This window comes from Euphorbia lathyris, chromosome 1 (assembly GCF_963576675.1).
Source record: "Euphorbia lathyris chromosome 1, ddEupLath1.1, whole genome shotgun sequence".
Taxonomy (NCBI): Eukaryota; Viridiplantae; Streptophyta; class Magnoliopsida; order Malpighiales; family Euphorbiaceae; genus Euphorbia; species Euphorbia lathyris.
The window spans coordinates 70,675,920-70,691,561 of NC_088910.1; the positions used below are offsets into that span (position 1 = coordinate 70,675,920).

General features: G+C 32.3%; 1 protein-coding gene across 2 annotated transcripts; it reads right to left on the minus strand.

The window, feature by feature from the left end:
• Window positions 1-7,018: 7,018 nt before the first annotated feature.
• Window positions 7,019-13,901, minus strand: LOC136201400 (protein LSD1). Of its 2 annotated transcripts, none has more exons than XM_065992073.1 (8): window positions 13,494-13,897; window positions 13,341-13,376; window positions 11,445-11,558; window positions 9,715-9,825; window positions 8,876-8,988; window positions 7,581-7,655; window positions 7,401-7,472; window positions 7,019-7,318 (listed from the first exon to the last, which is right to left on the minus strand). In XM_065992073.1, exons 3-8 carry the CDS (start codon window positions 11,554-11,556, stop codon window positions 7,277-7,279), a joined length of 525 nt encoding a protein of 174 aa, XP_065848145.1. In that variant the 5' UTR covers window positions 11,557-11,558; window positions 13,341-13,376; window positions 13,494-13,897; the 3' UTR covers window positions 7,019-7,276. The 2 variants fall into 2 exon arrangements, with proteins under 2 accessions (XP_065848145.1, XP_065848139.1); XM_065992067.1 differs by having other exon boundaries at window positions 7,314-7,472; window positions 13,494-13,580; window positions 13,664-13,901.
• Window positions 13,902-15,642: the final 1,741 nt, after the last annotated feature.

Here is a 15,642-nt window from a genome sequence, read left to right on the forward strand (position 1 = left end):
CTTAGACAAAAATGGTTCAATTGTTTAAATCAGATCGATTCTGTGGCTTTTGTGGTGTCTCATATTTTTCGTGAAGGTAATCATGTTGAGGACTCGTTTGCAAATTATGGACGGACGACAACAACATCGACTTGGTAGGATGTTGTCCCGGATTTTTATGGATCGGTATTTTTTCATGATCGTGTAGGACGTTGCGTTTATCGCTTTTCCTAATTCTTTGGCTTCATTTTATTCTTTATTCTTTTTGTATTATGACATTTATTCACTCTTTTAATAAATTTGGTTCGGGGCTTTTTTTGGGTCTGTGGTGGGGGTGTCAGCATAGCTGGGATGTTCGTCGCTTACCCTTCCTCGCTAACCAATCTTTATTCAAAAAAAGGACAACTATGTATCCTTACATATTGCCAGAACAGCCTCCAAATTCTGCAAACATGACTGAAACGACATGCCATAGACCGAGAAGTCGTCCATAAAAACTTCGACTATTTTCTCAATCATGTCATGGAATATCGCCATCATGCATCTTCGAAAAGCTGCAGGAGCATTGCACAGCCCAAAAGGCATTCGGTTGTAGGACATTGTAGAAAACGATATTTAACAAAATATATATATATTAAAATTAGGATTCCAATAATTTAACACTAATTTCAATATGGAGAGAGAAAGTCTAATATATTAATTAAGGAGAGAGAAACATGATGTGTATTTATTAAGGAGTTATGTTTAATATAGGCAAAAAGCATCCTGAGACCCATGATCTTTCATTGTTTGGTGCATTAAGCCCTCGATCTTTTATTTAGACACATTGAGCCCCTGATCTTTCACCATTTGGTGCATTAAGCCCTCGATCTTTCATTTAGACACATTGAGCCCTTGATCTTTATTATATGGGTGTATTAGGTACTTCCATAAATCAATTAATATATAGGTTTATTAAGGGCATGTTTGGTGTGACAACAAATGATGTTCTAAAAATAACAAATTCTAAAATAAAAAATATATTATATAAATTAATAAAAATAATTTAAATAAAAAATAAAAAATTTATTGAACACAATAAAACCTTGTTTTTCGATAATTATGTTCTAAAAATAAAAATAATGTTAAAATTGAAGCACATTTTGTGGAAATAAGAAGGGTAATTTTATCAATAACAAGTAACTACAAACAACTGTTCATGAAAAGAGCTTTTCGTGAAAAGCTCCAAAATGTTGCAGTGTCCAGAGAAAATGCGAAACGCTGCAGTTATATAAACCTAACCAAACATGCCCTTAATAAACCTATATATTAATTGATTTACTGAAGGGTCTAATGCATCCATATATGAAAGATCAAGGGCTCAATGTGTCTAAATGAAAGATCGAGGGCTTAATGCACCAAATGATGAAAGATCAGGGGCTTAATGTGTCTAAATAAAAGATCGAGGGCTTAATACACCAAACAATGAAAGATTAGGGGCCTCAGGATGCTTTTTGCCTTTAATATATTAATTAAGGAGAGAAAAACATGATTTGTATCTATTAAGGAGTTATGACATTAATTAGAAACATGATGTGTATTTATTAAGGAGTTATAGCTTGCACATTTCTTGTAAATTTATTTAACTAATACCCTATCTGGTCTAATTCCCAACACATTCCCAGTGTGTTTGCCGTAAAATATTATGTATGAAAGTATTTTTTTCTTATTTTCAGTGTTTGTTTGCTTAAAGAAATCAACTAAAAATTGTAATTAGCCAACAATAAAATTTATAAAGAAAATGAGGAAAATGTTTTATCCTCTTGAAAAGAGTAAAACTTTTTCCCAAACTTTTGGAGCTGTAATCCATTCTTTCTTACTCTTTTTTGAGAACAATAATCACCCACAATTTTTTCCGCTTTTCAAAGTTCTAGTCAAATACAAGAAAATATTTTATGAGAAAAGTACAAAAATAAACCTTGTGGTTTAGTCGATTTATAAAGACATTGCTCATGGTTTAAAAGTTTGCAAACAGGGGTTTGTACTTTGTGGATTTTACAATTAAATGATATATGAGAAAAATTTTCTGCCAAACAATATTTCTGGTTTAGTTAATTTGTAAAGTTAAACCGTGTATTTTGGATAATTTGTAAAGTCAGTCTTTTTAATTGTTTGAAATCACACATTTTGAGGCAAATAGCCACCAATTTTTGAAAAAAATGGTTGAGTTTGTAAAATGCAAAAAAACACAAACCCATGTTTATAAACTTCTAAACAACGATTTTTTTTTTTGTGCAAATCGGCAAACCAAAAGATTTATTTTTATACTTTTTCATAAAAAATTTCTCATCCCCGATATTTTTCAAAATACAATATTTTCCAAACGCTTAACTTAAATACCATTTAATTTCAAATGTACTTATGAAGATCATTAGCAAAAAATTAAAAAAAAAACAATAATAATTAAATGGCTTGAAATGATTTTGATATATATACATATAGTGAAAAAAACAAACAAACAAGTGCTATTATTGTAGAATATAATGAAACTTTAATATTATTGTTAAATTTGAAATTTATCTGAAATTATAAATATAATAGCATGTACATTTTATTGTACTTTTTTTTAACAGCTTAAAATTTAATATTAAGAAAATTTGTGCATGACAACACCCTAACATTTAAGTCCATTTATATATTTAGACTCATTGTGACACCTCTTATCAAATTACACCTTCAAAATTATTTTTTTCAAAAAACTTTTAATATATATATATATATATATATATATATATATATATATATATATATATATATATATATAGAAAAGAGATTAGGTGTGACGAAATTTTTTTTGGTGTAACAGAGCTAATGGTGTGACAATGACCAATTTTGTAATTAAGCATGGAATGTGGCAAATTTGTAAATAAAAGGAGAAATAAAATTATTTTATTTTTTTTTCTTTAAAATGCATTTTTCCGACTTTTCCAACATCGTTTTTTAAAATTTTTTATACCGTTGGACTCGTCTTAATTAGATGGCCATTTAAAAAAAAAATCCGGTGAACGGAATCCGACGATCTTGTGGCTGTTTTTCTGTAAGAAAAAAATATCCAGAAACTTTTCAAAAAAATTCCAAAAAATGTAAAATATCATTCTAAGAAACTTTAATTCTGGACTCAAAGTGAGATTTCTTACGGTTTAGTCCCAATAAATTGTTGAAGTATGTAAAATGGATAAAATTAAGGAAAATAAAAATGCCCATAAAATTTTCAAAATATTTCAGAAAGTGTAAAACATCATTCTAAGAAACTTTAATTCTTGACTTAAACTAAGATTCCTTATGGTTTAGTCCCAATAAATTGTTGAAGTATGTAAAATGGATAAAATTAAGGAAAATAAAAATACCCAAAAATTTTAAAAAAATTCCAGAAAATGTAAAATATTATTCTAAGAAACTTTAATTCTTGACTCAAAGTAAGATTCCATACGGTTTAGTCCCAATAAATTATCGAGGTATGTAAAAATGGATAAAATTAAGGAAAATGATTTATTGTGACTAAATTGTAAGGAATCTCGCTACGATCCAATAATATAAGTATTTTATTGGAAAAATATAACAATTCTGTTGAAACAATATAAGTATTCTGTTGGAACAATATAACTATTCTGTTGAAAAAATTGGTACACTGATTTATTCTGTTGGAAGAATATAAGAATTAAAATTATTTTCTAAATAATATAACTAATATAAATTTGAAGACACTATATTAAATACTTAAAAACAAAAAAGAAATTGAAAACCATAGATAATAAAATTGATTTGGAACAATCGGTAAACTGATTTATTAGGATGGAACAATATAAGTATTATGCTGGAACAATATAACTATTTTGTTAGAACAATTGGTACACTGATTTATTCTATTGGAACAATATAAGTATTATGTTGGAACAAATGGTACACTGATTTGGAACAATTTCGTTCACTGTCAAAATAATGTAAGTATTCTGTTAGAATAATTTAAGAATTCTGTTGGAACAATATAATTATTTTATTGGAAAAAATGATACACTGATTTGAAACAATTGGTATACTAATTAGAATAGTTTGTACACTGATTTAGAAGAACGTGTTGACATCCAGTAGTATGTGCTGGTTTTTCCCAACACATAGTGCTGAAAGGTAGGACCAAAAAAGTATTCAGGAAATTATCAAAAAAATTCAAAACATGTAAAACATCATTTTAAGAAACTTTAATTCTTGGCTCAAAGCGATATTCCTTATGGTTTTGACCCAATAAATTGTTGAAGCATGTAAAATGGATAAAATTAAGAAAAAAGTTTTATTGGGACTAAAACGTAATAAATCCCACTTCGACCCAAGAATTAAAGTTTCTCAGAATAATGTTTTACATTTTTTATAATTTATTAAGAATTTTCTGGGCATTTTGTTTTCTCACCGGAAAACGCCCACCTAATCGCCGAATTCCGTTCACCGGAATTTTTTTTACCTGAGCTTCATGGATCTTAAAATGATCGTCTAATTAAGACGAGTCCAACGGTATAAAAAATTTCAAAAAACGAGGTTGGAAAAATCGGAAAAATGCATTTTAAATAAAAGAAATAAAACAATTTTCTCTATCATCTTTTTCATTTTATTTACAAATTTGCCACCCTACCATTTTCAATTATCATCAAAACTACGTAATTTTATTCTGTCACACCATAAGCTCTTTGCCACACCAAAACCCCTTGTCTCACTGGATCACCCCATATATATAAGCTCTTTGCCACACCAAAACCCCTTGTCTCACTGGATCACCCATATATATATATATATATATATATATATATATATATATAATGAACAGAACATAATTTGTACGGAGACAATTACGAAGCGATTTTTGGTGCGAGTCAATAGCAAAGATCGGAAAGAATGTATAAAGGAAATATGAAAACAAAAACTACTTTGCAGTTATAAACTCTTTCACACTGCTTGCAGTTGCTTCCACTACGTAAGGTTTTCATGACTGCGAAATTATTTTCCAGCTGAAATAAGAGAATTTCTAACATTCAAACACGCAAATACATCCCAAATAAGTTTCCAATAAGTTTCTAATGTAACTGTAACCCTAATGAGGTCTTAAATCACTAGAAAAAAACCCTAAAATTACACAAAATCGCTCCGCAGTTGTCTCCATGCAAATTTATATTCCGCACAAAATATGTTAAGTGATAATATATATACTAAAGCATTTCGGGAAAATTAACTTTGAAATTGTCTAGTTTGGTAAGAGATGTTATAAAACAAAACACATCATTTGGCCCCTAACCTATCCAAAATTTGTGTCTTTACCCCTTGACCTATTATTTAGCCACATTTGGCTCCTCACCTATCTGAATTAGTAATATCACACCCAAAATGGATGGAAAGTTAACTGCAGTTGATTCTGTTACCACATACACAATCTATTGTGTCATTTGTAAAAAATCCAAAACTTCTTTGACTCTAAAACGATATTTTACATCCTAACCAAATTCGACAACGATTTCATTCGTCCTCTACGATTGCTTCTTTCCAGACATCTTCTCATCTGTGATTCCTTCGTTCCCCGTTGTCTTCTCTTCTACGATTTATAGAATCATATTGTGGAATCTCACAATCAGAAAATCACTAACTCTCCCTTCTCCTTCCATAACTTTCAATCAAATCTACATGTTTGTTCTCAGATCATTTGCGATTCCTTCGTTCCCCGGTGTCTTCTCTTCTACAATTCATACAATCATATTGTGGAATGTCACAATCAGAAAATCACTAACTCTCCCTTCTCCTTCCATAACTTTCAATCAAATCTACATGTTTGTTCTTGGATTCAAATTGAATTTGAAGACCGATGATTATAAAGTTGTAAGAGTTGTTTATTGTATGAGGAATAATGGGAGGAATCAAGTTGAAATTAGACCGCAAGTTGAAGTTTATGTATTAGGAATTTATTCATGGAGAAGAACTCGAATTACATCTCCTCCTCAGTATGTAATGTCTGAGCTTTCTCTGCAGGGTTTTTCTCAATGGTGTTGTTCATTGGATTGGGTATAATCCAAGTGAAAGTGATGATTTTTGTTATATAAGCATATATAATGTTGTTTGATATGACTCGCGAAGTGTTCGATGAAATGCTGCTTCCAGATAGTGTTTGTGGGTTATTTGTGCTAGGTTGCATTCAGGACAACAGGAAAGCAGGGAGGTCTGGGGATTCAAAGACAACGAGAAGCGTTTTTAGTGGACAACATGGACAAGTGAAGTGGAAGACGACGTGAAGGATTTCTCACCGGAATAGCAAAAATCGAAGAGGAAGACTCAACTAGGTAGGGATATAAAATATCGTTTTAGACTCAACAAGGTTTTAGAATTTTTACAAATGTCATAATAGATTGTGTATGTGGTAACACAACTTTCTATCCATTTTGGATGTCATTTAACTATTTGGGATAAATGAGAGGCCAAATATGGACAAATAATAGGTTAAAGGCCAAACACATAAATTTTGGATAGATCAGAAATCAAATGTTACATTTTACCATGTTATAATGGATCTAAATATGCAAACAGACTTCCCAATTATGCCAATTTTATAATTTACCCTATGATTAATTATATAAAAATGTGACATTTTATTTTCATTCCATTCTGATTGGAAAAAGTAAAAGTTGAGCCATATTTTAACTTATTTTAATTTTCGAACATTTGACTTCTGTATTTACTACATTTTATTATTCACTTCTTTTGTACTTGTATTGACATATTGAACCCATAAAATGATATGGGATGTATCAATTGAGTTGTACCGCATCAACGGTCAATTTTTAGAAAACTTAAAGCGTATAAATCAAATAAGCCAAAACTATAGTAGGAAGACAAAAACGACACTGACAGGTAAAATTGAACTTCCGCCCCATTTTGATTTCAATGGGAACTTGGCATTTAACAAGGTAGCCAAAGAGCACAACTCAATCACCAAACTCTTCCCCTCCTCCAACAATACTCCGAAGCAACAGGACAAAAAAATATATTATATGCATGTATATATACCCAACAATAGTCAAGTCCAGTTTGGCAATGACATGGAATTAATTACCCATCTTCACAATCTACATACACGCTTCAATTTCTCTATCACCTACTATATCTCCAATAGTTTTATCTTATGAATCAATGTTAATCATACCTCTCTCCCTTCATCAAAATATACACAATCAATTTTCAACTCCATACTCCTCACTCTTTCTTTACCTTATCAACATCAACATCCCAATCATTTTTTTTCCGTCGTCACACCAACAACAACATTGCTAACCTGCAGATTTGAGGAATCTTGTTAAAACATATTTTCCTTTTATGATGGACGGAGATACCAGAAAGAAGAACACATCAATTACCAGTTTCCCACTTTCGTCAACAGACATAGGGTTTTCCACAACAACAGTTTGAGTTTGTGAATTTGCCGTTGACTGCTCGGATTGAACAAAAGGGTCAAATAACAGAATCAGTAACTTATCTTAACGATAAAAGAAATAAATCCATCACCAGGCAATGTTTATAATAGTTCAACTACTTACTGTTGAAGTAGATGGTATAACTCCAACCGCACCATTAGGTCTATTTGCAGGAAGAGGAACCCTCACATTAGCCATCTGCAAAGCATAAGAATTGACACAGAGAATAACAAGATAATCAGTATTCATCAATGACATTGCAATGAGAATATCATGAAACTAAGATGCCTTTGCTAAGCAGTCACCACTTGTCACAAAACAGAAAATACACATGAAATTAGGGGTTCGGGCATACAAACCACAAAATGAGAGCAATGTAAAGTCCTGAAAGTCAAAAGATATTAAATGTGGAGCTCTTTGTAAATCGATGTCCTAGAAATTACCAGACTCATTGACTACATTTCAGAATGTTCATGAAGAAAAACTTTATCACAAAACCTTTCATATTCTCATCATCTTCATGAAGAAAGAAAACAATCCTGCAAATCCTAGATGAAAAGGACTTCAATTCAATATCAAAATTGTTGCAGAGACAATAATGTCAGAGATGCATGTTTGCTGTCTTTTAAGCCTGTTTCCTTTAGAACAAATGATATTAGGGGCTGATAAAGTATGTTACCAAAATTGTTAACAACCTCCATTGTGGTTGGTAACAACCAATTCATCCAAAGTAACAACTAAATTTAGCTCCATTAGAGCTACTCTTATGCTACCCAACAATCTTAGCCTTCAACAATAGAGGTTCCTAGATTAAGAAATGTAAGAGACTAGGAAATCAGTGGGACAAGTCTCCTTAATTTTCCTTTATCATTCAGATACTCTCTTTTTTTTTCAGGCTAATCTTCACACTCATGCCAACCATAGCATCAATTTTTTTTAATAGTATCATTAATCGAGGTTTACAAACAAGGGACTGAATCAAGTCCATGGTCTACATTTCAATCACCAGGTATAGGCCAGCCCAAAGAATTCAAATATCTAGATGAGATAGCATGGACCATTATGCACAGAATGAGATGGTAGACATTTCAGCCAAGTTGTATTATGATCCAACTTAGAATTGTTTTATTAGATAGCTACATCACTGAACAAACATCTACGTATATTAACACATGATAATCTAATACCTGATTGGTCGAACACATACGAACAGAAGGCAGAATAATTTTTAAAACATCAACCACTTCCACCTCTCCTAACTTTCCTATTCCAAATTGGAGTGAAGCCCACAAATAAGAAGTTATATAATTACTCAGGACAAACAAATACAACTGAGCTATTTGAAGATAATTCCAAAGCTTGAGAAACCATATATAAAGGTACACACACAAGGAAACCTTCATATGTTTTATACTTACACTGACATTAGTAACATAATGGCAGAGAGCACACTTAACAGATGGAGCCCCATATGGATACATGAGTGTTGTCCGGCAATTTCCACAATTGACATGAGCAACCTGGCCAGATACTTTTCCCCCCACAGCCCAGAACCAAAGAAAGAAACAAATCAATAGACCCTCAAAAACTACCCCAAAAAAATATTTAAAAAAAATAATAAATAAATAACAATAATCAAGATTGCAACCCAAATATGCAATCAAAGAATATATACTGAGAAAAATTGATAAAGGATCATTTCTAGTACCTACATCAAATAGAGTATCTCAAGAAACCTAGTGAAGAGATGATTGAAGGGAGAATTCATTGAATTAAAAAATATGAATACTGCAGCACTTTTCTAACTCAAAAATAATGAAAAGAATCTGAAAAATGATTAGAAGCACATAAAGCCAGAACATTGCTAATAATAAGCAAGAAAAGGAAAGGAGAAGAGAAGAGAAATTCAACGATAGATGACTATAACAACACTTCTCATGCCAGAAAATGAAAAACCGAACTGAACAAAAGAGAGAAGAAAAGTTTTAGAGTTACATGACCAACCAAAAAGACCTTCAGTAAAAAAATTGCTAGTTAAGGCAAAGAAGTTATCCACTTGGAACTTGTTGATATGTTGCTGTAAAAGGTAACTGAAATTCCTTAGGCAATTATCAGTGTAAAACATTTTAAGCTGAAAAATATAATGCCCAAATTTTTTTTCACCGTCTATGATGAATTCTAAATCATTTAACCTGCAAATTTAATCAGCACAGTTAAGAAAATAATTGCATAACCGGAATGAAACTTTATATTTTACCTGGTGCAAGGTTCACAGTGTGACAGCAGGAACATCTTACACTTGTTGCTCCACGTGTGTACATTAGCAATGTCCTGCAACCTCCACATATAAGCTGAGCCATCTCCATCCCTGAAGGGGTGTCTCACAAACTTAGATGATTAAAATAAAGCTTTCTACTATCACAATTTCTAACCACCAATAGGTTCAAACTGAAGTTCTTTTACTTTCGACCCCACGTAGACATAAATTAATGCCTTGTTCATCCCCTAAATAAAAGCATATGTCCCTTCCATTACCCAATAAAATCATTCTTGTTAGATAGTCTTCATTCTACAGTAAAACCTTTCAGGTTCAAGCAGATATTCTGGTTAAATTGATGATTTAAAACCAAAGCTAATTATCACTGAATACAGACAGGTTGCATCTACCAACAAGGCACAGAGACAAAATGATCTTTCTAGTACACTATAGGCAGCCAAAATGTAATAATCGTAAAGTTCTGGACCACAATATTCAAGTGACAAATTTACTCTTCTTGTTCTGATAGACATCACTGATTATAGTACAGGCAAACAAGTCTTGAAATTATAAGTTTAATTGGGAACAGAAAAGATCTATTCTATCATAACAAGTTGTTCTGCCCAATATACATTGTCAGTGAACATCTTAATAGGGTTTCAAACATGCAGGAAATTGACAACAATAATAAGACAAACCATGGTTTCATTATACAAAAACATAAGATCTTGATAATAGTGTTATGATTTATTGCCTTAGGTAAGTAAACAGAAATCAAAATGCTAATGAAATAGGAATGATATTAAAGTTCTATTGCAATGTTCATTTAACATATCATTGAAAATGTAAAAGAACATAATCAAGAAATTTTATTTCTTTTAAAGTTTTAAAAGAATACAGCACGGCTAGATTGCAAGTGATATAAATTGCATTAGTAACTAATGTGGTGAATAAGAATCTCATGACCATAACTTTTTGCCTTCCGTTTGCAATTCAAAGAGAAAGGCATGATTTTAATGCTCTTTAATAATTAAAATGCAGCTACTATTTCCATCTCATAAACATTCAGATAGTTCTTACAGAAGCAACCTATTTCTTGTCTTGATAAAAGCATCACTTGCAAAAGCTCATCTGAAGATTGACGATTCAAAAAGCACACTTTAATATGTTTTCTACTTTTCAGTTAACCAAGCATATTAAAACAATAATTAGAAAGGATACTTGTGCAGTAGCCAAACCTAATTACTTTTGTTAACTTACAGGCCTAGTCAACCAAAATATTTAATCAAGTTATTCAAGTTGTTCCACCCTGTGGCGTGCTCCCAAACTATCCATGAGTAGCCCTTTAATCCTTTGCACATCCTAAGGTAATTCTGACACTAAGTGTAACAGTCCAAACACAAATTTGCCAATTAACCTTCAGGTTTACACCACCCAAATTGTTCCAGTGAGCTACTTCATTCTCTTTGTTTTTAAAATATGCTTCATAATTTCACAAAAGATGCCCTATTTACCACACTGTTAAATTGCTCTCTGAAGGTAATCATTAACCAGTTTAGCTGATCAATAAAGGAATATATGGAATAGCTTCAAACATTGCCCATATACGCAGCAAAGTTAGATATTCCATCTCAATCAACTATTTTAAGCATTAGCTCCTTTCGTCTAGTTGATAATAACAATATAAATGGCTCAAAATAAAATATGAGTGAATAGGAAAACTTGTGTACCTAGAGGAGGGACGGTGGTAATAGTATTGCATAATGCGCAACAGACATTTGCTGCTCCTCTAGGATATAGAAGAATGCTCCTACACCCATTACACACAAGCTGGCTCTGCATAGCTGTGATCTCAAAACAACAGAAAAGAAACTACTTCAATATAATCAAATTCAAGAATATAAACCAAATCTCAAACCATCCATCATTTCTATTATAAGATAAAACACGAATTAAGATCGATTTATCAATTTACAGAATATCTTATACAGAACAACCATAAAAATAAAAGATTAAAAAGAAAGCTGCACCAAGAAACTGAATTGAATGAAGCCATAAGAATTCACTTCTTAAATCAATTCAGATAACTTCAAGGGGGATGGCATTGGAATCAATTGCTATAACAACAACAACAACAACAAAGCCTTAGTCTCGAAATGATTCGGGGTCGGCTAACATGAACCGTCATATGAAACTGTGAAATCAAGTAGTGTCGGCGACATAAATTCTCTACCTCCACTCCGTCCTATCACTATAATATTTTCCTCAATCCCCAATAAACTCATATCACTCTCAATCACCCTCTTCCAAGTTTGCTTAGGCCTTCCCTTACCCCTCACCATTGCATCCCTTTGCCACTCTTCAATCCTTCTAACGAGCACATCAAGCGCTCTTCGTTTTATATGGCCAAACCACCTTAGTCGATTTTCCCTCATTTTATTCTCAATAGATGTAACCCGTCCTAACTATAAATAAGTCATAGGTACAAAAAAAAAATTAAAAAATCCTCTCTGCAACTATATTACCAGAATGGGCAATAGTTCTACTCTAATTAAAGACATGAAGCTCAAGAATAATAATAATATACGAATAAAGCCACTTCAGAAGAGCCAACATGGGAAAAAATGGAAATGATATTTTCGCTGTTGTGCATGAAATTTTTTATAGACAGACTACAAGACGAAGATCTGAATGCCATCTATGAACTAACTGAAACTGAAAGTAATGATCTAGCAATTTTGACAAGAAGTTCCAAATCAGAACACAGGAAAAGATGGAACAAGAGACGGAGAGATGGAATGAGAACACTCATACGCTTCTATAAATGACATACAAAGAGGGAAAAGAAAGAGATAGGACGAATATACTGATAGAGATCAAACTCTTTTCATATTACAAGGATGGAATTTAGTGCATCAATTTGGAACTCAAAATACACCCTCCTAGTAATAAATAAACACCATACTCAAGCTAACACCCAAAATGCCATCTTATATTACACTTTATAAGTTGAAAATAATAGTGGACTTCAAGTAAAGGAAAGAACTGGATTTCTATTCAGTTGGCCATCGCAATTTCCAAGTTGTACAATAATTAGAGTACTGAAGATGGCTTAACATATATTGCAACTAGCTCAAAGTGAAAGGGGTCAAGCAATTTGGGAAATGCAAGCACCACCAAGACTATTATGAATTGAATTGGAGCCGGCATGGAAGCAATTTGTCTCAGGTTATGTACGCCCAAAATCTAAAGGAATTAAAATTAAAATTTCAACTATCATAAATTTTCAAATATAGATATCAATATCCAATGTGACCCAAATCCATGATTGACTGAATAACTATATCCCCAAAGCATTAAAAAGTGCAGTAAGAAGCCATATATCAATCTGCAGTGCAGAGTGCCAGAACTGATATTCCATAAAGGAAAAAAAAAAAGCAAAAGACGATGCTTTTCAAAACTTGAAATTTGTATCAAATATAGCAATCATCCTAGCCCATATAGGAGGAAATATAACCAAAAAGAAATCACAAACCCAAAACAGAAGACCCAAATAATAATTGCAAGTGAAAGAAATAAAAAGGTAGAAGAAAAAATGCTATAAAGAAGTTTGCAAAAAAAATCACCTGAATTGCTGGAAAATAGGAAAACCGACTCTGACGCTGCAAAGGAGCAATCGACACGAAAGAGTCAAACTCCAGCCAAAATCCCAAATTAAAATAAACGAAACCTCAACAATCTAGATGGCAAAGAATCAAAGCACGCATACGTAAATCTACCTTACAAAAGAAATCTAGGATTTTAAACCCGGAAGAGGATGCGTGGACTTTGACAGTCGACGAAAACGAGGAAGACAAAGATTACAACTATACACAGAAATAATGATAAGAATGAGAATCAGTAAAACAACAAGAAGAATCTGCAAATAGATCAAGCGTATGATTAAGACCTGAAAAATTATATATAATGAGATTAGATTTTGGGTGAAAAGAAAGTAAATTAGATTAAAGGGGGAGGTTTTTGAGATTGACGTAGAAGGAAGGTAGAATTGTAAAATGCGTATACATATATATATATATCTTTTTTCTTTTTTTTGGGTCGAAATATAAGATCTGTCAACGACCACAACTCAACGGAAACCTCCTCCTGTTTGCCACTCTTCCATTGTCTCTTCCATTGTGTCCTATGAATTTAATTTTCATTAACATTTTTAGCTTTAGCATAAATAATTATTATTTCATAAAAAAAAAATTGAATTTACAGTATTTTAACATAGCAAAATAAATTCTCAAAAATAGCGTATTTCAGTTCTAACAAGAATTAGATAATTTACTCCAATTTTAATTTTTAAATAATTAAAAATAATAAAATCTAGTAAAATTAGAAAAAAAAACTAATAATAATCTGAAAAGTATCTAATTTAATTAGAGAAACTTAAAATAATTTTTTTGGAAAGATTGTTATAAGTTAATACTCTTAGACAAGAAGCACGAGGTGTGGTGGGGTGGTAAAGGCTCTTCCTTCTCCGTGTCGCCCCTCCCTCTTTTCCCCCTGATTCATGACCATTGATACACAAACAAGGTTCAATCTTTTGTTACAACCAATCTCAATGAGTTCCATGCTACAAAAGGTAGCCCGAGAATATGTTCTTGTATTTGGATTATATATGTGATAATCCTTTTATTGGTATCAGAGCCTATAGTTGCGTATTCTTTCCATATTGATCTAGTTAGTTAGGGAAATGAACTTTTGAATGCATGATAATTGTTAGAAAGACGTTTTATTTTATTTTTTTATGCATCGAAATAATTTTATCGAGACAATTATTGGTGTAAACGACACTGGAATTGTGTTAGAACACAATGTTTTCTGAAATCATTGTTTTTGGTACTAAGCCTAGACGTGTACGATTCTCATTAAAAGGTCTCATATGTGCAAACTCTCGCTTTTGGTTGTCGTATGGACAAATGCACTCGCCAACATGATTAGAGACCCCTAAAATCCTAGACCGGAAAAAAAATTCAAAACCAACAGAGGGTGCTTGAGCGACGCGTCAAACCACGTGTCGATTCGTTGTTGTGTGACATGCGCCCCCCGATGGGCCTACCATGTGTGCCACATGCGAATGGCGTCGCGACACGTTGTAGCCCTTTACCAATATGTGTGCACCATGCTAAGTGTAAGGGGGGAGTGACCTATCACTAGACCTGGCAACTTCCGTGTTCGTGTCGTGTCAGGTTTCGGGTTCGTGTTAAAACCTGAAACACGAACACGACACGAAAAATTTTTGTGTCACAAAATCAGAACACGAACACGACCTGCTCTTGACATGGTAAACACGACACGACATGAATTTTTTACACAACCAATTAAATTGACACGACCTGACCTGCTCAACACGACCCGACCTGTCATTCTAAATATTTTGAACTTTACTTCAAATTTATAATTTAAAAAATTAAAACCTAATAAGTTAAGATAATTATTACAAACAATCTGAAATATGTTTCAAATCCATCAAAATAGATTTAAAACATCCATAAACACACAAACTAAAAATATTTAGGTTTAAGATCCATCAAAATAGCAAAGTTTATACTTAGTTTAAGTTTATTATAATTTATAATTTTTTTAATACCTAGTTTAAGTTTATTATAATTTTTAATTTTTTTAATATTTTTAATTAAATTTCAGTTCGTGTCTTCGGGTTGACACGAAAACGACACAAAAATTAACGTGTCATTTCGTGACGTGTCAAAACCCCTAAACACTAACACTAAAAAAAGCATGTTGTGTTTGTGTCGTGTCATCGGGTCGTGTGTCGCTTTGCCGGGTCTACCTATCACATTGGATATGTCACTAGGCAAACCGACATTCTACCATCTCTAGTAGCTACGGGATGGGACCTCTTGGATGTAACACTGCTGC

Excerpts from the sequence above, each read along its gene's own strand:
- LOC136201400 (XM_065992067.1), bottom strand. The coding sequence starts at position 11,556 with ATGCAGAGCCAGCTTGTGTGTAATGGGTGTAGGAGCATTCTTCTATAT. Across the intron at positions 8,989-9,714 it reads CACTGTGAACCTTGCACCAG|TATCTGGCCAGGTTGCTCAT; the intron begins GTAAAATATAAA and ends TGGGGGGAAAAG. Across the intron at positions 7,473-7,580 it reads TTATACCATCTACTTCAACA|TCAACGGCAAATTCACAAAC; the intron begins GTAAGTAGTTGA and ends CAATCCGAGCAG.